Raw genomic sequence first — 24,437 nt, 5'->3', positions numbered from 1 at the left:
TTTTTTGGAGCTTAGGTTTTTGTTGATTTCAAGGACGCAGAATAGTATCCTGTTTTGTGAATACCACCTTTCACCTCCAAAATGCCCTAGTTTGGATGATAAATCCTTTAGATAGTCATCCTACCTATAAGAGAACCTGCAGGTCTAACCACTTGTAGCCAATTTTTTTACTCCTTAGTTAATTGGGAAAAAATAGAGTATAAGAAAGCTGACAGATTTTCTTTATAACATAATCTAGTTCTACAGGGTAATGGTACAAGGGAAAAAGCTCCTTATGGGAAGAGGCAGTTGAAAAATTGCAGCACTAATTCTTCCAGATATTTTCCTGCCTTTGGGCAACCCCTCCTTTCATTATCGCTGTCACCCCTATGCTGGTCACAGGAGGGGGCTCTTTCTCCTTGATTCTCTAGTTCAAGACTTCAACTTTAGTTAGTTGTTGCACAGCTAAAAGGATAGAAAATTTAGACATGATCTTGCTATAAGGTCTAAACAATAAAGAGTAACGTGAAACTGTATAATCTCAGTTTTGAGATTTGGATCCTCTACAGGGGCTTTCAAACATTTTTGATCACTACCCACATCAAGAAATGTAGTTTTCCATATGATCTAGTATACACAGATACAATCCAAGTATGTTTCACAAAATAATATGACACTGGCTCTTTTTCTTCTCTTCAGATACTGATTTGACGCCCACTAAATTGATTTCACTTTTTCCTGGTGGGTTGCAGTGTGAACAGCACTGCTCTCGAAAACCTCTTCCTTAGCTCTTGGCCTTGATTCTTGTGTCAGGGTCATTTCAACCACTGCCACCTAGAAGTAGCCTTAAGGAGCCTTAGACTTCTTAAAGGCTAAATCCAAGAAACAAAAGCCCAGACAGAAATATTTGTTCTTTCCGGCTTCTCTGAGGCCTGCCTTTTGTGTTCTAGTTCAGGATGGACTTTTCCCCTGAAGATGGATAACAGGAATATCCACCCCATTCTGGGCAGATCAAGTCTATACAATGACTGATATTCATCATACGCAACCCATTCTGAAAAGATTTAATTTTCATTGTTTATTGACAGACCCTTTGAAAAGCCACAAAATATTAAATACTAAGACTTGACTCACCTATCTATCTTACATCATTTGAAATTAATATAGCTTTCCATTTGTAATGTTGCTTGGAAACAGCCTCTTCATAAGCTGTCACCCAGTTGTTTGCTAATATGCATGTCGTCTGATGTATAACACCATGCCGATCAACCTAAATTTGGGCATGGTAGGAAATTTTAACAAATATTGACATCCTAACAGTACAAAAATCATTTTTGTTTTTATAAACACCTATCTCTTTCGCATTGTAGAAGCATTAGCCTCAGATAAATGACTGAAACCTTTTATATGAGGGTTTTGAGGTCATGTAGATACAAACACAGTACTGAAATCATTGTCTTACCTTGCTTTCATGTAAACAATTGATCATGAACAATTTTTACAGTCTTAAAGAGTCAACATTATTGGAAAAAAGGAGGGCATATTAGTTTAATTAATTTTAATCCAGATCACTGAGACTTTTGGTAAAGCGTAGTAAGCCTAATCGAGTTGGCACCTAGAATCTCTATAGTAACTCGCTTTAGTCAAGGAACACTGAGAGATGATTATCCTGCTATGTAAATACAGATTTTAATGTCTCTGACCTGAAAAGCATTAAACATACATGGTGTAAAAAAAAAAAATACATAGTGTAACTAAGCAAAGAAGATCAAACACATTAACAAAAGTATTTTATTTTGTGTTCATGAAAAATTCTATCATTATAAAATATTTTCATTGTGATAAATTGAATGTAGAATTTTAAAAAAACACAGATTCTTTTGTTTAATTTCTTTTATTTTCATTTACCTTGACATTTAATAGGCTAAAGCCTATTAAAACCTTAAAATCTTAAAATTAAATAAAATCTTAAAATTTTATTTTTCCACTGCTGCTGTACGTTTAATATATACAATATATACTGTCCAAATAACAAGGAAAAAATACAGCTATGATTAAAAGTGAGATTTGTGGGAAGAGAGACTTATTATTTAAGAGTATGTTGATATTATACATCAACATATTTTATGAGAGGCAGGCAGTGTTAGTATTTTCTCCTGAGGGTCAGATTCCTTCAGAAAAAAATATTTATTATTTTTAAAAATTGATTGCATGACAGGGCTGAACAAAACTTTCCCAACTAGAATGCATAAGTATAGAGAAAACTTGTTTAGCCAGACAAGTGTCCCTTCAGATAAGCAAAAGTATTTTCATACTGATGAAAAGTGATGTTTCAAAGAAGACTGTAGACATAGCTTTCAGACATACAAAAGTGTTTTACTGTAATATTTTTTCTATTCTTCTCTTTCCATTTTAGGAGAACCTCCAGAATTCCCCTTTACGAATTTGGACCAGTAGAAGCTGTCACTATTGGCTCTGTAGATTTGGCTTTACTCTTAACTTTCGCTTTTTGATAACAAAAATATCTCACAATCTTGATTCTAAGTTTACTTTTCATACTTTGAAAGCATTTGGGGCTGAATTTCTTACTCAAAAAGTGAAGTTGTAGTAGCACTGGCTGGAGCTGTACCCTGTGCAGGGAGATTCTATGCAAATCTCTGCATAGTTCTGCCAATGCACCTCCATGCTGACCAGCAGCATTCCTTATTATCCCAGAACTGTGTATTTTTGAGCACAGAAAGCGAGATAACAATTTGGCACAATTGGTGATATCTAAAATCACTGTACGATTATAATGAGATCGCAGTACTTATTTGTCCAGTGATCCAAAACAAAAAGTAGATTCATAGATGGTGAAAGGGAAAACCAGTGCTGCTATTTAAAAAGAAACGAAAAGAGAAAAAAACTAATACATCTCAGATGTCAGTATTTATTCTGGACATTTTAAAAGGCTTTTCTTCATCTTATGTTTTTACAGCTGTTTGTATCAGCTCAGCTGCTACCTCAATGGTTTTCCCTTTCACTCTCTATTTATCTTTTTGATTGATTAATTAATATAAATATTTTTACTTTTAAAAAGTGAAAGGTAAAAGCAGAGCTATAGCAGTTGAGTCAGTACTGACAACTACAAAACTAATGTTCCTGCAGGGGTCTGGAGGGATGTCTGATACTTAGATGGAAAGATACAAGTTGATTCTTTTTCTTTTTTCTTTTATTTTTTTCTTTGTAAAATTTGGTCTCATAGAATTTAACATTAAGTGATTATCCAGAATTTCTTAAAAAGTGAAAACAGACATAAAATAACAAGTCTTAATTTCAGCTTTTAAACCACACAAATACTTTGCTCAAAGATAGGAATGGTTTTACCCCAGACTAGAAGTCTAAAATGTTCATGTTAGTCACATGAGCAACTTTTAAAATTGAAAGCATTCTTGTTAAATTTAGAGCTCAAATATGGTTCCTTTGAAAATATAGAATTTCAGCTTTATTAATGCTGATCTTATGTGGAAAAATATTAGAAGCAGAATTGAAAGGAATTTGAAAGATCATCTATAATACTTTTTTCAAATTATAGATGTGTAATTTAGACTCAAATTACAGACTCAGAGACCTTATGTGACAGAAGCTGGTTCAGAACCAGGCTGTTTGACTCTCAACCAGATCATATTGCCTTTCTGATCACATTTGTCTAACCAAAGTAAGAGTTGATGTTTTTTTCCCTCAGTATTTTTAATGTCTTTACTATGTGTGCTGAGTTAGTCTTTCCTAATAATAGTAGAGCTGAAGAGATTGTTTCAGCTGATAGTACTCATTTGTCTTAGGAAGCTGCTTGTGTCCCTGAGGATGAATTGTTATAGGAACACAAGAGTGAAAGCACTTTTTTATAGGATTATTAGTATCTATGAGCTCATTTCTATCGGTCACCTAATGTTTTACCTAATTTCTGTGAAATACTTTTTTGTATAAAACATGGAATCGATTACAAAGTCAGTTTTGAAATGTATCCAATGTAAATATTAAAATTTATATTCAAATTCCTGTAGGTTGTGATACTACTCTGTTGGTAAATGTGAAACTATTTGATAGTCCTGTATTAGTATGCTCTTAAGTCATGTATGTACATATGTAAATAAAGACATATATATGTATACACACCCATCTATGTATTCACCCTTACCATTTATCAGAGATAGTAGCATATACATGTTTATATGTAATGAAATTAATATACACGTACCAAATTAATAAATGATGATCTTAAATGAACTTAGACCAACTTAAAATAGTATCACAAAATGTTAGGTTTGCTCGTATGTTCTCTAAGAAGATTTAATCACAGTTGCATCCAAACCAGTCATTAAGTTTTATTCTTGACTGTGGATTTAGAAGCCTACTCAGTAGATGCCTTAGAAGTAAGGAATATGTAGCATTTATGCAGACATGAAAGATTTTTTGTTATTGGAAAGTGGTGATGAAATGTTATTATAGGTATCACATTAAAGGTTAGGTATCACTATATAACACTCAGTATCAGTAGTTTTTCATTATTTTAATATCTGTGTCTATGTAATGAGTTTATGTAGCTGTGCTCAAATACAAACTCAGAATCTCCATTGTCAGAGATCTTAACCTCTTAGCCTGCAGCCCCAGGTTAAGGGCTGTAGAGATCCTGTTTACAGTGATGGCCCTTCTGGCGTATGTCATAGAAATGCATGGTCACACAGATCTGACAGCTGCCTGTCTGTAAGAGAGAACTGCATCTATACAGTTCTTTAAACTAGTATTCTTACCCCACTTGATAGTTGGAAAAAAATGAGGATTGTATTATTTTATATATATACATATATTTGAAAATTTGTGTATCCTTTCAAAATAGGGTGACTAACAGTGACGATAACTATAAGCTTGTTACCATGCATTGTTTTATAGTCAGTGCCTTTATTTTTGAAACTGATGTTCTGAAACAAAATAGCACTTCTAAGTATAATATAGTTAATTTGTGTGGGCTTTGTAGAATGTTCTTTATGCCACATAAAGCTTCCTTAAATACCAAATTATAGAACTCATTTTCACAGAAGATGGATTTTGAGTAGTGTGATGGTGAGAGTGGCGTATTACAGACAACGGCTGAATCTCACAGTACCAAGTACTTCATTTTGGTCAGTTTGTCTGGCTGACTTCCACATAGATTTTAAGTTTGGAAAACTTTGCAAAATACATCACAATTTTGTCTACAAAATACATCACAAAATGAACTCTTATTCTTGCCCCCCAAATGATACCATTGCCCCAAATAATACTGTTTGTTTTCCAAAGACTGTATTTATTTTATATTACTCATTGACGTAGTCAGATTCATTTGTGCTTTCCTTGTAGATAGAAGAGCTGGAGAAGCAGTTAGTTCTCGCAAACTCAGAGCTAACTGAAGCACGGACGGAACGTGATCAGTTCAGTCAGGAATCTGGAAATCTGGACGACCAACTTCAAAAGCTCTTGGTAAGAAGGTGCTCTGAAATATGAATGAGATTAATTCTGGGAAGTTTTACCACCGTATTTCACAAAACTAGTTTCAAATTCCAAATTTTACAACATATCTGTACATTTACACACAACACAGCATCCTGGACACTATTCAAGTTTTACATGTGAAATATAATATTGTATAAGCACAACTCTTAGGGCTTACAAGTTGGGTGAAGGTAATCTTTGAATAGCCATAGTCTTTCTGTTAGGTACTGTGTTCTGCTAAACTGAAGTAGGGTTGAATGTTCATTTCAAAACCAAACAACATTCAGAACACATACAAATCATGTATAAAGAAAAGTTAAATGCAAATTTAGGTAAAAAAAATTTTTTTAGGAAGAAAAGAGGATTCTGATGGTAGTGAAGCAGTTTCTGCCCTCCATTAGGGGTACTACAGGCTGAGAAATTTAGGAAAGGTGATGTTGGTACCCCTTCATGCGATACTTTATTAGAGTTCCTGTAGAACAGGATTCTCTCCCCACCAAACCTTACCTCAGGCTACAGGGCCCTCAGCTGTCGGAGTGTCCTTCACAGGCTAACCGGGGCTTGATGAGCACATGCTCAAGGGAGAGCTGACTCTAAACTGCAGGATAATCCTCACTTCTCTCCCTCCTGTTCCATGTTTCCCAGAATCCTCATATCTAATCTGGGCTCTAGTCCATTGAGAGTTACTTGCAATGCTAGAAATTATAAGTCAACAAAATGTTAGTTTTCTAGGAAATCATAGTTCTTTATCTAAAATCATTAAAAAAGAATCCAATTCCAAGATCAAAGTCTTGTCAAATCACATAGAAACTCCAAAGATGATGTAAGGAGAAAAAGAGTTTGAAAACCAATGTGTAACACGAGGGGGAAGGCTGACGTCCCTTCCTGTAGGCCGACCTACATAAGCGAGAGAAGGAGCTGAGTCTGGAGAAGGAGCAGAACAAGAGGCTGTGGGACCGGGACACGGGCAACAGCATCACCATCGACCACCTGCGGAGAGAACTGGACGACAGGAACATGGAGGTGCAGCGCCTGGAGGCCTTGCTCAAGGCCATGAAGAGCGAGTGTCAGGGCCAGATGGAGCGGCAGGTGAGGCCGGGCCTCCCCAGGGAGAGCTGTGGGCTCTGAGAGCAAGATATGTAACCTGGGTGTTTATTTCTGTGGTTCTGGCCTCTTGTTAAACTTCATCTCACTTTTGTCCATTGTTGAGTAATGAAACTCTCATCCAGTTGCCTTTTCATTTCACCTGGAAATTGGTAACCTAATAATCCTAATAATAGAAAAACATCAGACCATAGGGAGATCTGGGCTTCATCTGAGATCTGAGGCTCAAACAGAAAAGAATCTGCCTGCAATGTGGGAGGCCTGGGTTCTATCCCATGGCAACCCACTCCAGTATTCTTGCCTGGAGAATCCGCATGGACAGTGGAGCCTGGTGGGCTACAGTTCATGGGGTTGCAAAGAGTCGGACATGACTGAGCAACTAAGCGCATAGGGAGATCTAAGGAAAAGCAAGGTTGAAGGTTTCCAGTGGATTTTTTTGTTTCCCCTTCCCCAGAGAGGCTTTCCCCTCCTTTCCTCCCAAACTGATTAGGAATGATAGATATGCAGGCTGGGTGCACTCCAGTTCAGCACCCCAGGAGTGACATGTGGAGTGCTGTGTGAGCACCCGTGTACCTCCAAGACAGGAAGGACATAGTTTCAATGCCTGCCATAATTGCCAAAAGAGCTTCCTCAAATGAAAAAGCAAACCAAAGGGACCAGCCTTGGCCTAGACCCAGGCAAAGTCATCTTCCTATTCTCTGGTCCAACCCGGGCAGGAGGAAAGCTGCAAGGAGCACCTGGCGGTTAGAATCTTGCGCTGTGCTGTGCTCAGTCGCTCAGTCGTGTCTGACTCTTTCAGATCCCATGGATTACATAGCCCACCAGGCTTCTCTGTCCATGGGATTCTCCAGGCAAAAATACTAGAGTGGGTTGCCATGCCCTCCTCCAGGGGATCTCCCCGACCCAGAGACTGAACCCAGGTCTCCCACATTGTGGGCAGATTCTTTACCATCTAAGCCACCAGGGAAGCTGAAGGGTACTAGAGTGGGTCGCCAATCCCTTTTCCGGGGGATCTTCCCAACACAGGAATCAAACCAGGGTCTCCTGCATTGCAGGCAGATTCTTTACTGTGTGAGCCACCAGGGAAGCCCAATTAGAATCTTACTCTTTTCCAAACAAGGACCAGAGATGTGAATGTACATTGGATAAAAGCCATCATTCACTTTTCCCTCAAAGGTGGAATTAAGGAGGAGGGAAACAAAGGATAGCTGTCTTCACTCTTACCCACTTTCCACTGTTGCCAGTGTCATCCTAATATAAATTGGTGTGGAAAACTTGCCGAGCTCGTCCCCACCCTACAACACCATTCTGGATGAGCGTTGTTTAATTAAGGCCTCTCCACCTTGATCTAATTAACACAAGTTAGTCTGCTGTCTGTATGAAGTTCTGAGAGCAAAACGATTGAGGTGCTGTCATATTCATGATTTCATCTTCTTGAGCTATCTTGTCATATCCCTTGAGACCTCTCCCTGTCTGCCTAAATCCATGCAATTCTTCTTTAACAATCAGATGGCAGCCATTCAGGGAAAGAATGAAAGTCTAGAAAAAGTGTCCTCCTTGACTGCTCAGCTTGAATCCACCAAGGAGATGCTCCGCAAAGTGGTGGAAGAGTTGACAGCCAAGAAGATGACCCTGGAGAGCTCGGAGAGGACCGTGTCGGACCTGACAGCTTCCCTCCAAGAAAAGGAGCGAGCCATCGAGGCCACCAACTCAGAAATCACGAAGCTGCGCTCCCGGGTGGACTTGAAGTTGCAGGAGCTGCAGCACCTGAAGAATGAAGGGGATCACCTCCGAAACGTGCAGACAGAGTGCGAGGCCCTCCGGCTGCAGATGGCAGAGAAGGACAAAGTGATCGAGATCCTGCGACAGCAGATCGAGAACATGACGCAGCTGGTGGGCCAGCACGGGCGCACGGCCGGCGCTATGCAAGTGGAGAAAGCTCAGCTGGAGAAGGAGATCAATGACAGGAGGCTGGAGCTACAGGAAGTTAAGGTCTGTAGAGTGTTTTGGTGGTTTAGCTTCTGAAATATCTCTTTTCTCCCGTAAGTCTGACCTAATTGACCAGAAGTAGGTTCTGTAAAGATAGTTGTAGACACTCCGAAATTGTTTGCAAGTGTTTTTGTCAGTGTGCACGTGTGCTTTTGTGAGGAAGGTCCCACACTTTTCTTAAATTCCACAAGGAGTGGCCCCCAAATGGTTCAGAAGTGCTGATACAAAAGAGAAAAATCAGAAAATCCAGCTTCTTTACGCAGTCTGTCATGATCCCGTAGTTTGAGAAAGCATTTAGTCCCCCTTCAGACAGACCTAACTTTGAGCCCTGTCTCGCCGCTCAGTAGCTGTAAAACCCTGGACTGTGTGCTGAATGTTGGCTTCTATGTCTGTAAACCAGAATGCAATACAAAACACCCCCGAATCTTGTTGGGTTATTTGAGGCTTAAATGAGAAAGTGTATATCAAGGATTTAGCTTGGTTCCTGGTCTGTGGAAGACGTTTAGAAAATATTAGTTCCCTTCCCCCATTCCACTCTCCACCTGAACCTTATCGTACTGCGTTTGTACTTGTTACAGCCTGGGTCACATTCTATATTGCACTGTGTATGCGCACGTGCGTGTGTGTGTGTGGGGGGGTGGGTATGTGGTGTGTGCGTGTGTGTGTGTAAATAGCAATTTCTCCTCTTCCCTGTAAGACTGAAGACTTCTTCAAGCAGGGCACACATCTTCATCTTTGTACCCCTGCCCCTGACTTTGTGCCATGTACCCAGAAGGTGCTCAGTAAATGTTTGTCAGAATTTAAAACTATTGAATGAATTTTTAAAAATTCAGTTTCCCAAGCTTTATATTACTTTTATCTGCCATGGTAACTAGTAGGAAACAAATCACATATAATTAATTTTTTCTTTCGGTTTTGTTGGAATATAATTGACATACAATACTGTTTGAGTTTAAGGGGTACAGCATAATGGCTTAATTTACGCATATTGTGCAACAATAAGTTAACATCTATCATCTCATATAGATTAAAAAAAACAATATTTTTTCCCTTATGATGGTTTATGACAAAGAATCTGAAAATCAGAAAAGGGGAAAATTCACCCAGAGGAAACCAGGCATAAGGTTCCTCTCCTGCAGTCGGGCACAAGATGCTTAACCCCGCCAGCAATATGTTGTGACAGCATGTGTCAGATGTTGCCAACCCAGGGGGGTTCATCAGAGGCTCAGTGGGCAGTTTTTATCCTGGGAGCTGATCGTATAGGCTGTCCTTACCAGGGAGGGGAATACAGTCTTCTGAAAGGAAAGCAAGGGTCCAACATAAATTGTTTCACTTGAAGAACAGTTTTTAGGCAGAGCGGGTTAGACCGATGGGACCCCCTCCCCAAATCCAAGTTTTCAGTACCGCCAACAGCCACCCTGACTAGAAGCTTTCATCAGGGCAGTGGTCAGGCTCTCTTCCACACACCACCTTAGCTCCAGTAGCAGCCCCCTCCCTATGCTCATTCTCTACCCTCTCACCTTTTCAGTTCTTTTCCCATCATCATTGTCATCTGGTTATTCAATATTTGTTGCGGTCTGTCTCCTCTCACGAGAATGTAAAAGTCCCATGAGGACAAGGACATTGTTTACTGCGATACACGGTCAGGGCAGGGGGAGCCGGGTGGGGGAGGGGCCGTGGGGGTAAAACCCGAGTAGGTGCTCGCCTGGGGCCTCACCTGCACACCGTCCTCAGCGTGTAAAATGGAGTCTCGCACAGTTAGGTGCCCAGTACGTTTTTGCTGTTTTTTTTTTAATGAATGAATATATAGAATAGGAATAATGGAGGGCTGTAGCCAGTGATACTGGGAATTGGTATCTATGGTTAAAAGAAAGGTAAAATACTCGTTTTGTTTTCCCACTTCTTATTGCTGCTTTATATTTTATTTTTTTATTTCTTGCTCTGTCCTTTGTATTTATCCCTACATTTAGATTTTGAAAGATAAAAAAGATGCAAAGGTACGGGAGCTTGAAGCCAGAGTGAGTGACCTGGAATTGGAAAAGGTAAAGCTGGTGAACGCAGGCTCCGAGAGGCTCCGTGCAGTGAAAGACATCAAGCAAGAGAGAGACCATTTATTAAGTGAGGTGAAAGCTAGTAGGAACGAGTTAAACAGCCTTACCGGTACGTGACTCCAGTTCAAACTCTGCCGAAAATAGGAGTGCTGTCCGTGGCGTTCCACGAGGATACTAGGACTGTTGTGACAGAATGGGCCCTCGTCCAGTGATACAGACATGGATAATTATGCTGTCCCTGCACACACGTCTCATCACCTGAAACCCTGCCACTTCCCCATGAAGTGCTCCCAGAGCGTGCACTCATTAACCATTAACTTTAGTCAGCCCTCAGTGTCCATGAAATTCTGCACTGCGTTTCCAAGGGGAGAGGGAGAGAAGTGGAAACCTCGAGTCCTCTGAGTCAGATAGCTTGATTAGAGGTGTAATAATGAAGCCACACATGTAAATAGACTTATGCAAGTTTCTTGGAATGGAAAATTCCAAGGCTTTAAATTTTAAGATGAAAATACCCTCAGTTCACTGTTAGTATGGTACAGGTGACATCTACTTCACACGCATACACACACACACGCACATGCGTATGTCAGTGATGGCTGGGCATTTACTATGCCAGATGCTGAGACAGGCCCTGGGGACAACAGTGAGGCTCCACGTTGGTTGGAAGCCAGACCTGTGTAGAATGTATCACGTGCGGTGGGTGAAGCACACTGGCTGGGTGGTGGGTAGAGATGCGGGAGAGGGAGGGAATCACCTGTCGCAGGTGACATCTGGGTTCGATGGAGGAATAGGAATTTGGCAGGTGAAAAGGAGGTAGAAGGGCAGTCCAGGTGGAAAGAACATTATGGGCAAAAGCAGGAAGGCATGAAGTAACACAGTGCAACCTCAGAAACACTTATGGGAGTAGAGGTACAAAGGAACAAGAACTAAGAAATGAGGCAGAATGGATAGGCAGAGCCAGACAGCGTGGAGCCGGCAAGAGATACCGAGTAAGAGATTGTTGTCACCAAATTTACATTTTAGAAGGACAGAGTCAGCAGGTAAGAAGAGAAAGGCAAGCCTAGAACAGAGGCCAGCCAGCTAAGGAGAATTTTGCAGTGGTCCCAGGGAAAGGCAATGAGAACCTGAACTGAGGCAGTATAATGAGAATGAGAGGAGAGGGAAGACTTGGGCAAGGTTTTGGAGATTGAATCAACAGTAAATGATCAGAGCGGTTGTGTGTGTGCTTCTGATTTTAAATTTGTAGTATTGGGAGAACAATGATACCAACATCTGAGAAAATGAAATCAAGGGGGTTAACTTACAGGCAGGAGGGTGAGGCAATCAGTGTGAGACCATTGGTCTTCGGGCACCAGGGCATCCACGTGAAAGTATCTGGAGAGACAGGGTTAGATCTCAGCAGAGAGGTCTTGACTCTGCTGGTTCCCTTTATAAGTAAATCTATCTATCATATATTAATAGACAAGTGTAAATAAATGGATAGTTGAATGTGTGAGTGTGTGTTCTTGTGTATGAATGATGAATGCCAGGTATTTTGATAGTTACTGGAGATAAAAAATCAGGTAAAACACGTGGCAGTGTCAGGTTACTTACCGAGTCATGGAGCTCCATCTGCCTACAAATGGTGGCCAAATCTGTTGTGGTGGGTATGATTATCCAAGAAAGTTTAAGAGGAAATAGATGTGAGCCAATTACACTGGCTGGAAGAAAAGCAATGAATAATAAGAGTAAAAGAGGGCCACCCACCCGAGCAGATTAAAAAGAGTTAGATCCCTGAAAATGTGTGTGTACATCTCATTTCTGTAACAAATAATGATGTAACTAAGTGGGGTCTCTTTCAGCTCCAAAATTCTGTGATCATTAATTACAAATAAAATAAGCTTTATAACAATGAAGTAGAAAAAAATTAACCAACTATTATTGCTTATCATGTTGTGCAGAGGACTATGAAGTCTTAAAAAGGAACTTTCGAAACAAAAGTGAAGAAATGGAAACTACTACAAATAAGCTGAAAATGCAATTAAAATCTGCACAGTCTGAGTTGGAGCAAACAAGAAATACTTTAAAGTCAATGGAAGGATCTGATGGCCATGGTATGCTTCAGAAGACCTTTTCCTTTTGTTTTTAATTCCCTTGGTATAGATTTAATAAAACACAAACTGGATTCATTGCCTTCCACTTCTTCACAGTGAAGCATGGTGTGAGAGACCTACAACAGTAGATATCACTGATGGTTGTTATATGGCTGTTATAATTCCCAGTGTTTTTGAGGGAAATTGACATTTGCTTAATTTATTCCTTAAGTATCTGAATCTTTCTTTTTCTTTAGCTATTTCAATAATTTCTAACAAACCTCAATGTCCATAAATGCCAAGTAATTGTTTTTGAGGAAGTGTTGATATAAATACAGATCAATAATTTTCATTCATCAGCCTATTTTTCACATGTTTACTTATCTTCGTAAACTGTGTGCCTATGGCTATTTGTCCATTCCTGACTCCTCCTCTGAGTTGAAGGTGGGAGGGTGCCCTGGGAATTGACCTGCTAGGATGAGGGGTCGCTTCTCACCGCTTTACACCTGTTCCCTTTTCACCTTGCTGCCCATATTAATTCAGAGGGAAGGTTAGTTGCTGTTTAAATCATATTATTCCTATCATTGTTAGTATGGCTGTGTTAGCTGACTATAAGAATAAAGATTTAACTAAAGACTACATTTTCTATTTCTCAATATATTTTCATGTCAAAAGATTTATGTTTGTGCTCACTTCAACAGCACATATACCAAAATTGGAATGGTACTGAAAAGATTACCATGGCCCTTGCCCAAAGATGGCACAGAAATTCTTGAAGTGTCCACATTTTGTGCAGTCCTCAGAGATTCAGCTCTGTCTTTGCTGGTAAACATAAAGAAAATGGAGGGGCGTGGAGAGCTCACTCCAGAGGACCACCTGGGGTCTGTTCCCACCGCCCCATCCACTAGACAGTCTCCTCCTCATGTGCTCCAGGCCTCTCCACAGCTCCCCCCATCCCATTACAGTTATTAAATTAACTAGGTAACCCTGAATTCACTCTCGAATTAGGATCACCTTAAAATAAAGAATTTATTAAGAAAATTGCCTTTGAAGGCCAAACGTGATGCATTTAATCAGACCAGAATTCTTCACAGTGGTGAGCAAATGATAGCAGACTTTTGCTCTATTAACAAACCAATGAACTGTGCCTGTATTAACCCTGGTCTGGACACTTTAGCTGCAGGAACTATATCTTGTTAGCAAGAAGTCAAACCTTTCATCCTCCAATAGTTTGTTTTTAAAGAATGCCAATTTTCTTTTTCTTTTTAACCTCTAAGCTGGACCTAACTCAAAAGCAGTGGCATTTTCAAACCTCTTTTCTCAGCTGGTTCTAAGAAACAACATAGGATCTTTGAATTTCCAAACAGTGGTGAGCTTTACTTATCTTTTCAGTGGCCTGCCATGTCTTAAGTCTTCAGTGCCTTGCCTCCTGTCTAGAACATTCTCATCCTGTTACCAGTTTCAGTAAAATAATCACATATATGCTTATGTGGCCAGTTTGACTTTTGAAACAATAGTGAGTTCTGAGTACATGGCAATACCCATGACAATGGAAATGGAATGGTTTGTGTTATCACTGGGATCTTTTAAAAGATCGAGAATAGTAGATGTCTTGTGTGGTATTTTATATATGAGTTTCTAGAAAGTTATTTTAGTGAAAATTCTAGTTACAGTTTTCGTTGTACGACTGTATATTTTGTGTATATATTTCCTATATGTGTAAGTATGAATTTGGTCAGTATTATTTATTACCATTGGAGATATGGCAAATTACGATGGCCAATGAAGTTAATTCTAGCAAGGAATCACAAAACATCAGCATTTATATATGTTTCTCAGCTCAAAACCCCTGAGTAATTGCTGAAAATTGTTATGTCCCAATATTGGGAAATCTGAAAACATCTTTTGTGAAAACTTTCTTGAAATGATCCAGGAATCTTACACATTTTCATGGTGTTTGAACATAAAATTAGAGTCACCTCTCAAAATTTAGAAACTTTAAAAACTAAGATACAGTTTAGTTCCTTTTTTTTTTTTTTTTTTTTTAGCTATGAAAGTGGCAATGGGGATGCAAAAACAAATTACAGCTAAAAGAGGTCAGATAGATGCCCTTCAGAGCAAGATACAATTTTTGGAAGAGGCAATGACAAACGCGAACAAGGTGAGTGCCTGTGCTTGGAGTGGGGGAGACCAGCATGTTTACCCGTTAGTGAGCTGCAGCACAGAGTGAGGCACACAGAGATGCAAAGTTCAGTGGGGACAGGGCCGGAGGCCACTCCTAACAGAGCGTGCGGAGAAGGTTCCCACGGGAACATCTGAGCAGGACCTAGAGAGAGCTAGTGTTTCTTGTTTGTTTTTTTAATAACTACTCTGGAATGAATTTTATTTTCTTTTATGATTTTCTTCCTTGGTCGTCTTTTGTTATTTTTTACATGTATCTGTTCTTTTTCAAATTCTTTTTCCATTGAGATTATTACATAATATTGAGCAGCATTCACTGTGTGTAGAGTAGGTCTTTGTTGGTTGTCTATTTTAAATGTATCAGTGAGACCAAACATATGGATTCCAAGGGGGAGGGGTGGGGTGGGAAGAATTGGAAGCTTGGGATTGACATATATATGCTTTTGATACTAGGCATAAAATAGGTAACTAATGAGCACATCCTGTAGAGCACAGGGAACTCGGCTCAGTGCTGTGTGGTGACCTAAATGGGAAGGAAAGCTAAAAAAGAGGGGATGTGTAGATACATATAGCTGATTCACTTTGCTGTGCAGAGACTAATACAACACTGCAAAGCAATTCTACTCCAATAGAAATTAATCTAAAAAGAAAGAAAAAGTAGTATGTATATTCGATCTCAAATTTCCAATCTATCCCTCCCCCCAACCCTTCCCACCAGTAACCATAAATTCGTTCTCTATGTCTGTGAGTCTGTTTCTGTTTTGTAGATAATTTCATTTGTATCATTTTTTTAGAATCCACATGTAAGTGATATCATACTACCTTTGTTTTTCTCTGTCTGACTTAACTTCACTTAGTATGACTATCTCCAGGTCCATCCATGTTCCTGCAAAATGGCATTATTTCATTCTTTTTAATGGCTGAGTAATATTCCATTGCGTATATATATATATCACATCTTCTTTATCCATTCATCTGTTGATGGACATTTAGATTACTTCCATATCCTGGCAATTGTAAATCAGTGCTGCAGTGAACACTGAGGTGCATGTATCCTTTCAAACCATGGTTTTCTCTGGCTATATGCCCAGGAGTGGGATTGTTGGATCGTGTGATAGGTCTAATTTTAATTTTTTAAGGAAACTCCATATTGTTCTCCATAGTGGCAGTTACCAGTTTACACTCCCACTAAGAATGTAGGTGGTTCCCTTTTTTCCACACCTTCTAAGGCATTTATTGTTTGTGGATTTTTTTGATGATGGCCATTCTGCTGGTGTGAGGTGTTACCTCGTCATAGTTTTGATTTGCATTTCTCTGTTAATTAGATGTTGAACATCTTTTCATGTGCCTCTTGCTACCTGTATGTCCTCTCTGGAGAGAAGTCTGTTTAGGTCTTCTGCCCATTTTTTTGATTGGATTGTTTCTTTTTATGATATTAAGCCACATGGGCTGTTTGTACATTTTTGAGACTAATCTTTTGTCAATTGCATCATTTGCAAATATTTTCTTCCATTCCGTGGGTTGTTTTTTCATTTTGTTTATGACTTCCTTTGCTGTGCAAAAACTTTTGGGTTTAATTAGGTCTCATTCATTTAATTCCATTGGAGTTTTGATTTGTTTTAATTTCCATTACTCTGGGAGATAGATGGAAAAGGATATTGCTCTAATTTATGTCAAAGTGTTCTGCTGATGTTTTATAGTGTCCGGTCTTACATTTAGGTCCTTGACCCATTCTGAGTGTATTTTTATGTGTGCTGTTAAAGTGTTCCGGTTTCATTTTCTTACATGTAGCTGTCCAAGAGCTAGTATTTTAACTGCAAGAAGATACTCATGGTAGAGACAGAGTGATTATAAGCAGAGCATATTCAGTTCCACTCTAATATGACAACTGTGTTCCTAAAATCATGCTATACAAAATTGTGCAACAAAACCCACCACGGGACTTGTGGGAGTAGTGGGATTAGGAGCATGACACTGACGAACTTCATCAGTGACAAAGGAAATAGGTGCCCAATGAAAATGGTGGCACGGTTTTGCACGTTAAATGTTGAAGAGACACATAAATACGACAATTAGGATGGTCCTTTATCTTAAAAATGACCTGAAGTTCGCTTGTGAACATGTGCATTGAAGAACTGCAGTGTGATAGTTGTTAAGAAGGGGTAGAAGGTAGGTTTTTCTGTGACATAGGATGTGGCTCATTAACACAAGGTAAACGGAGGGAGCTAATTGTTTGAAGAGTGTGTATGTTTGTGTTTTGTATTTCTGAGCAACTCTCCTTAGCTGGGTGCGGTTTTCTGCACTGACCTAATATTTCTCATAGATTGAAACCATGCATTAATAGAGGTGAAATCTGTGTTGTGCTCAAATATTCCCTGAAACGTCAGTCAGGGAATAGTCAGTCTTTGGAATAGACTTGCACTTTCAGAAGAAGAGTTACAATAGAACTGATCATAATGCCAATGAGAAGGAAAACAGCACACGCAAAAAATGAGGGCAACTCAAGCAGTTGCTTTTCCCCTTCCCAGAATGCTGAAATGCTTTTTTAGAATGAGGCTAAACACTGACAGATATGCATATACATTTGTTATACCTCTCACCGGTCTTTCCTGGTAGCTCAGCAGTAAAGAGTTTGCCTGCAGTGTAGGAGACACCAGATACGTGGGTTCAATCCCTGTGTCAGGAAGATCCTGGGAGAAGGAAATGGCAACCCACTCCAGTATTCTTGCTTGGGAAAATCCCACGGTCAGAGGAGCCTGGTGGACTACAGTCCATGGGGTCACAAAGAGGCATGACTAAGCAACTGAACGCACACACACTCGTTACATGGACTTACTTGCTGTGTCTTTGTTATTTCCCACTTTTTTCTCCCCTCCTGCCTTAAGTTCCAAATAGGCAAATAATGAAAGAGTAAAATGAACAAATCTAGGCTAAGAGAAATGATATGTATGTGCTTCAGCATCTACATCGCTATATCGTTTCTGATATTCACTCCTGTATAATTGTAGGAAAAACATTTTCTAAAAGAAGAGAAGACAAAATTAAGCCAGGAATTGAGTACTGTTGCAACAGAGAAAAACAAGATGGCTGGAGAACTAGAAGTCCTGCGATCTCAGGAGCGCCGATTGAAAGAAAAGGTTGCTAATATGGAAGTTGCTCTCGATAAGGTGGTTATTAACTAAATAAATACAGTAGTTAACAACTAAACAGGCAAGCTCCATGTTGATAGACACCAAATCTGTCGAATTGGATTGTGTCCCAGTCACTTCACACAAGGAAGAACTATATATCCTGTAGAGAAGGCTGAGCTTTAAGAACAAATCATGATGCATACTTTTTACAAAATTATGGTGTTTTTTTTTTTTTGCTTACATGAACATAAGAGCAGTAATGCAAGATGTGAGATGCTTCTGGTATCCTTTGTGGCCTGAATAATTTAAAATACCACCAGTCTAATTTACCTTCAAAGAAGGACTTCAATACTTGGTAGAATACAGTCCGTTAATAATATCAATAAAAAGATGAAGTAATGCTAATGTGTGGCACTTTGTGGAGTTCAGAAAGTGCAGGTAGAGAATGCAGCTTAATGACTGCAAAGATCAGTGATGACACCACATTTGTCCTTGCCATATGTTGTAGAGGAGGAATCTCTTTGTGTCACCTGGAAACTCTGGAAACCTGAAAATACTGTATACCCAAACCAGTCCTTGCTTCTTGAGACAACAGAGCCTCCGTGGTGACAAACATGGTCTATGTTCCCACCTATGCAAACTTAGGACTTAGAATATGATATATGGGCGCAACGAATTTCAGTTGTGGTTATCTTTATGCAGATATTTTTACCATTGCTAAAGCTGTTTGCTCATTTCATCCTTAGTTCATTCATTCTTTTGCGTATCCTTCACCTACTAAACGCTATATAGATGCTGGGGCTACAAAGACATGACCTCCAATAACTCTCAGTTTTCTGAATAAAACAGATAAGTAAATAGATAAATGTAATACACTGTGCTAGGAATGGGGGGAAGTTTCCTTGAAGAGATGGCGACTCTGCACATATACATTAATAAAATAAAATTGCACAAAGAATGGAAGATAAACCACATGTGGTTGCTTGATTGTAGGCATCTTTGCAGTTTGCAGAATGTCAAGATATAATACAGCGTCAGGAACAAGAATCTGTGCGCCTAAAACTTCAACACACGTTGGATGTAAAAGTAAGGTCTTTTGTTTTCATTAAATAGCAATTTAAGCAAAACTTAAGCCTTGGTCTTGGCCTTTTGGCTAAGATCAAGTGGTGGCTCAGACGGAAAGCGTCTGTCTACAATGTGGGAGACCTGGGTTTGATCCCTGGGCCGGGAAGTTCTCTGGAGAAGGAAATGGCAACCCACTCCAATACTCTTGCCTAGAAAATCCCATGGACGGAGGAGCCTGGTGTCCATGGGGTCGCAAAGAGTTGGACACGACTGAGCGACTTCACTTCACTGATATACTTTTAGGTTTTCTTCATGTATCTTAGATGCTTTCAAGTGTACTTTTAACATTATCTGATATTAACAATTACAAAATCTTTACATTGTACCTACTGTACCTATCCTTTTCCTATATAGTAACACGTTGAAGCACCATGCTTTATGTTAGGTTTATATTGTGTGAAGGAAACACAGAAGTACTTACCTTGGGGAACCAGAGGTTTGCATACAGGAGGAGGTCAAACATGTTTGACTTGTTTGGAGAATAGCAAAAATGAGGTAATTTGCATGACAAATCAGGTGTGCTTTAAAAATAGGACATTTTCCACCAAAATATATTTGTTTTTTGAATATACTTTAAAAGTGCGGCCATACTTCAAAGTCACAGTACTGGATACCTTCCCATAGCTGGAGAGGAATCTTCTCAGTAGTATGTCAGAACTGGTGTGGAGTGTTTGGCCAAGTTAAAACCAATGTAGTAGCCTCTGATTGGAGATGCCGCTTCCCACCTGGAATGCTTACATCATTCACAAGTGTGAAAGCCTCTTGCTAAGCCCAACATTAGTCCCCAAAGAATAACATGCATCTTGCTTAATACTTTGGCTTCAAACTTTGTAGGGGTTCAACATGTAAGACTGAAATTTATTTGCAAAAATACATTTTGATTTCACAATTCCAGCTGTAGGTTGACAGTTATTTTGCTCACATGTATACTGTCTTCCAGGAACTGCAGGGTCCTGGATACACCTCAAATTCTGCTGTGAAGCCACGCCTTCTACAGCCATCGTCTGCTGCTCGCTCTCATTCCAACGTGCCATCTTCCCAGTCTACAGCCAGCTTCCTGTCTCATGTGAGTCACTTGTCTTATAGTTTGTGATGCAAATGGCGTAATAGGTAAATGATTTTAAGTTGAGAAGAATTTCATTAAAAAAATAAGCCTATAGTTATGACATTTTCAGTTTTTAGAATTTAAATTTATACCCACCAGGTGAACAGAAAGGTTTTTCTTTCTTGTTTGGCATTTTCTCTGGGAAAAAACAAAACATGAAATACTCGGTGATATTAATGTAAACAATAATTATTAAAGTACATTATTATTTAAAAAAATAAAGTAAATTATTTAGTAACCTGTATTGATATTTTTCTATCATAAGCATTCAGTGTACAAAGCCAATGTTGAGATGGCTAAAATAGGCATCACTTCAAATGCCAAAGGCAAATTATTTGTATTATAGTACTCTACTAAGATGAAAATGATTTGCTGTATATTGTCTCTTCATGACCTATATGTGGACTTATTTATAATCATAAAGATTCTATTAATATTAAAATTGTTACTCTCTCTAGTTAAAATATTAGAGAGTTCGAAATTCTTTTAGTTTAACCTTTTGTACTATTAAAGCTTAGGAAAAAATATGCGGAGTATAAAATTCAGATTTTCTCTCCTCTGAAGTTATATGTATTTATCGTACCACTAATCCCTTGCAACCAGTATTCAGCTCCATCTCCAAAGAAATGAGACATATTTCATAAATCACTCATGAAAATCCATTTCATTAGTTAATTGTCCTATTGTATGTATAGCAACAAGGTCACTGGTAGCCTACCAGTTATTTTGCCTGTGCCTTGAATATAAAACATGCACTGCAGAATGAGCAAGTTGAAATGGACTCCTTTCACATACACGAGGTATATATGACTGATAAGCTGTCACACAATAACATTCTGTCAAACAAAAGAACATTATTAATGGTGGTGGTGGGTGGTGGTTTAGTCGCTAAGTCGTGTCCACCTCTTGTGACCCCATGGACTGTAGCCTGCCAGGCTCCTCTGTCCATGGGACTCTTCCAGGCAAGAATATCAGAGTGGGTTGCCATTTCCTTCTCCAGGGGATCTTCCCAACTCAGGATTCAAACCGGCATCTCCTTTGCAGGCAGATTCTTTACCGACTGAGCTACGAGGGAGCCCAGTATTATTAATATTAGAAGTTAAACATGGTTCTTTCTGGAGACTGGAAATTGGAGGTGGGCAGAGGAAGGGAAGAAAATTGCTGCTTTTTAAGTCTCATAAATCATTTTACTTTTAAAACTATATGCATGTTACATTAATAAAAATTAAATTAAACCCATCTCTCCATGAACTTAACAACAAACAAAGAACAACAACAAAGCATATTTGACCAGGAGTCACTGGGACTTAAGATGTGTCTCTAACTTCTTTGTGTGACCTTGGAAATTGAGTTAAATAATCTGTGCCTTTTCATCTCTAATGAGGGTCTGGACTATGGATCATCTCTAGGGTTTTCTAGAAGATCAGCTCTAAATTTTCATGGACTTTTCATTACCCAAAAGCCTAGTAAGATTACCTAAAGAGCTTAGTAAGATCGGCTCTTTAATACATAGACTATGCTGCTGCTAAGTCACTTCAGTTGTGTCTGACTCTGTGTGACTCCATAGACGGCAGCCCACCAGGCTCCTCCGTCCCTGGGATTCTCCAGGCAAGAACACTGGAGTGGGTTGCCATTTCCTTCTCCAATACATAAAAGTGAAAAGTGAAAGTGAAGTCGCTCAGTCGTATTCGTATTCAACTCTTCGCAACCCCATGGACTGTAGCCTACTGGGCTCCTCTGTCCATGGGATTTTCCAGGCAACAGTGCAGGAGTGGAATGCCATTGCCTTCTCTGACCTAGACTATACTTGATTATAAAGAATCTCATCTATCACTGAAAAAGTACTAGTCATGAGTCTGTTAAATTAAAAACTTGAGTTATAATTCTAACAGCAATAATGAAGTGTATTTTCTGAATAGATTGTTAAGTCTGTTTTATACAATTAACTTCTTCCCTTAAAAATGTTATTATAAATATGTTTATTATATAATTTTACACATTAAATATAACATACATTCTTTGTTCTATTCACTGATGTGTTCTGAGTACCTAGAAAAGTATCTAGCATGTGGTAGATATTCAGTACATATTTGTCTAATGGATGAATGAATTCTTTGTACTGATAAAATATTGGGTACAGGTTTTCATTGTTTCTACTGGCAAGTCAGGTTTAAGTCTTACTGTCGCTTTTTTGAAGGTAATTTTTTTCTCTGACCGTTGTGAAGCTTTGGGTTTAAGCAGTTTGACTGTGATGTGCCTATCTGTGTTCTTCTTTATGTCGCTTTTGGGTCACTGATCTCCCTGGATGTGTGGATTGCTATCTTTCATTGATTTGGAGAAATTTGTGTCTTTTATATTTTTGATTATTTTTTTCTGCTCCATTCTCTTGTTTCCTTCTGAAACTTGTACTATTAAATAACTTTACTTTTTTAATTGCTATGTTATAGCTCCATTGTTTGAATTCCCCTGTGGAATTGTAACCATTGTTTCTCTTGATTTCTAGTCGTATTTTTGTCTGGTCTTTCTGCTTTCTTTTTTTCAAGACTTTATTTTTTAGAGCAGTTTTAGATTCACACCAAAATTGAAAGGAGGATACAGAGATTGCTCATATACTTCTTGCCCCCACACATGCACAGCCTCCCTGTTATCAGCATCATTCACTGTAATGATACATGTGTTATCCAGGATTAATCTACATAGACACATCATAATCACCCCAAATTCATGGTTTACCTTGGGGTTTATTCTTGGTGTGGTACATTCTATGGATTTGTACCAGTGTTTATAAATGTGTCATTACTGATATATATCCATTATTATCATTTACAGCATTTTCACTTTCCTATCCTAAAATTCTCTATGCTCTGCCTACTGATCCTTATCCTCCTTCCACCCCTGGCAACCACTGATCTTTTATTGTCTCCTAGTTTTACGTTTTCCAGAATGCCGCTGAGTTGGAATCATACCATATCTTGTTTTTTCAAATTGGCTTCTTTCACTTAAGCAGTGTGCATTTAAGCTTCCTCTATGTCTCTTCATGGCTTGATAGTCATTTATTTTTAGCATGGGATGGTAATTCATTGTACCACAGTTTGTCTGTTCATCTACTGGAAGGTACTGGGGTTGCTTCCAAGGTTTGGTAATTATTAATAGAACTCCTGTCAACATCCACGTGCAATTTTTTTGTGTACATATGTTTTAAACTTCAGTGGGCAAATATAGATAGCATGATTGCTGGGTCATATGGTAAGAATCTGTTTAGTTTTGTAAGGAACTACCAAACTGTCTTCCAGGGTGGTTGTACCATTTTACACTCCCACCAGCAGCGAGTGAGAGTTCCTCTTGTTCCACAGCCTCACCAGCATTTGGCAGAGATTGTATAATGCAGTAGTTTTCTGTGAAAGGGTGCATTTCATTTATTAAGTGTTTTAAAACCTTGCATGTCTGAAAATACCTTTGTTCTTCATTTATATTTCATTGATACACAAAATGCTACTGCTCTTGTGCTGTTTTGATTCCATGGCCTGTGTATGTGACCTGTTTGTTTCTCAAAGCTTTTGGAGTCCTTTCTTTACCCCTAGTATTCATTTCAGGGTGATCTCTGCTGGGAGTCTTTTTCCCTTCACTGTATAGGCACTTTAATGTTCTTTCCTCTCAGAAATTTTCTTGTGTTATTTATTTGATAACTTTTCTCCCTCCACTTTTACAGTTCTTTCTGGAATTCCTGTTAAGTCACCTATTAGGCTTCCTGGATTTAGTCTCAAATCTTCTTTAATTTTGGCTTTCAATTTCTATCTCCTCGTATTTTATTCCCAACTTTTGGGAAGACTCCTCAATTCCATCTTCCAAATACCTATTGAATTTTTTTTTCCTGAATATCATTTTTTTTTTAAATTTCCAGGAGACTTTTTTGTTTTTTAGATCTGCTCTTTATATAGTTTCATATTCTTTAGTGGATGCAGCGGTACTTTCTCATTTCCATTTAAGGCTATTAATTTCAGTCTTTCAGTAATCTCTTCTGTTACCTGAATTATTGCTGTTTCTTCAAATTTATTTTTTTCTGTTTGTTTTGATGTCTGTCTTTGATGTTGGAGCTTTTTCCTTCATTGTTTGCTAATCACTAGCCATCCATTCATATTTAAAATTGAGGTCCTAAAAATTTTTTAAAAATTGAGGCCCTAAAAAATGAATT

At 38.8% G+C, this 24,437-nt stretch overlaps 1 protein-coding gene and 1 non-coding gene across 49 annotated transcripts in view; both read left to right on the top strand.

The window, feature by feature from the left end:
* The window catches only part of CCDC158 (coiled-coil domain containing 158), an 80,367-nt gene that overhangs the window by 28,913 nt on the left and 27,017 nt on the right, over positions 1-24,437 (top strand). For 29 of the 48 annotated variants that reach the window (XM_069593188.1, XM_069593162.1, XM_069593169.1 and 26 more), the window contains 9 exons: positions 5,356-5,475; positions 6,379-6,576; positions 8,101-8,583; positions 10,551-10,740; positions 12,572-12,724; positions 14,752-14,864; positions 17,893-18,051; positions 19,009-19,101; positions 20,081-20,206. In XM_069593188.1, the coding sequence (XP_069449289.1) occupies positions 5,356-5,475; positions 6,379-6,576; positions 8,101-8,583; positions 10,551-10,740; positions 12,572-12,724; positions 14,752-14,864; positions 17,893-18,051; positions 19,009-19,101; positions 20,081-20,206 (1,635 nt within the window). The remainder of the gene's footprint in view (positions 1-5,355; positions 5,476-6,378; positions 6,577-8,100; positions 8,584-10,550; positions 10,741-12,571; positions 12,725-14,751; positions 14,865-17,892; positions 18,052-19,008; positions 19,102-20,080; positions 20,207-24,437) is intronic. The other 19 variants (XM_069593192.1, XM_069593177.1, XM_069593190.1 and 16 more) reach the window with 3 other exon arrangements.
* On the top strand, positions 13,389-13,495 carry LOC138443075 (U6 spliceosomal RNA). The gene has a single exon (XR_011258000.1). It is a non-coding gene; the product is annotated as a U6 spliceosomal RNA (small nuclear RNA).

Source organism: Ovis canadensis, chromosome 6 (genome assembly GCF_042477335.2).
Source record: "Ovis canadensis isolate MfBH-ARS-UI-01 breed Bighorn chromosome 6, ARS-UI_OviCan_v2, whole genome shotgun sequence".
Lineage (NCBI taxonomy): Eukaryota > Metazoa > Chordata > Mammalia > Artiodactyla > Bovidae > Ovis > Ovis canadensis.
The sequence above is the reverse complement of the archived record's forward strand: the minus strand, read 5'-3'. Positions and strand labels throughout refer to the sequence as shown.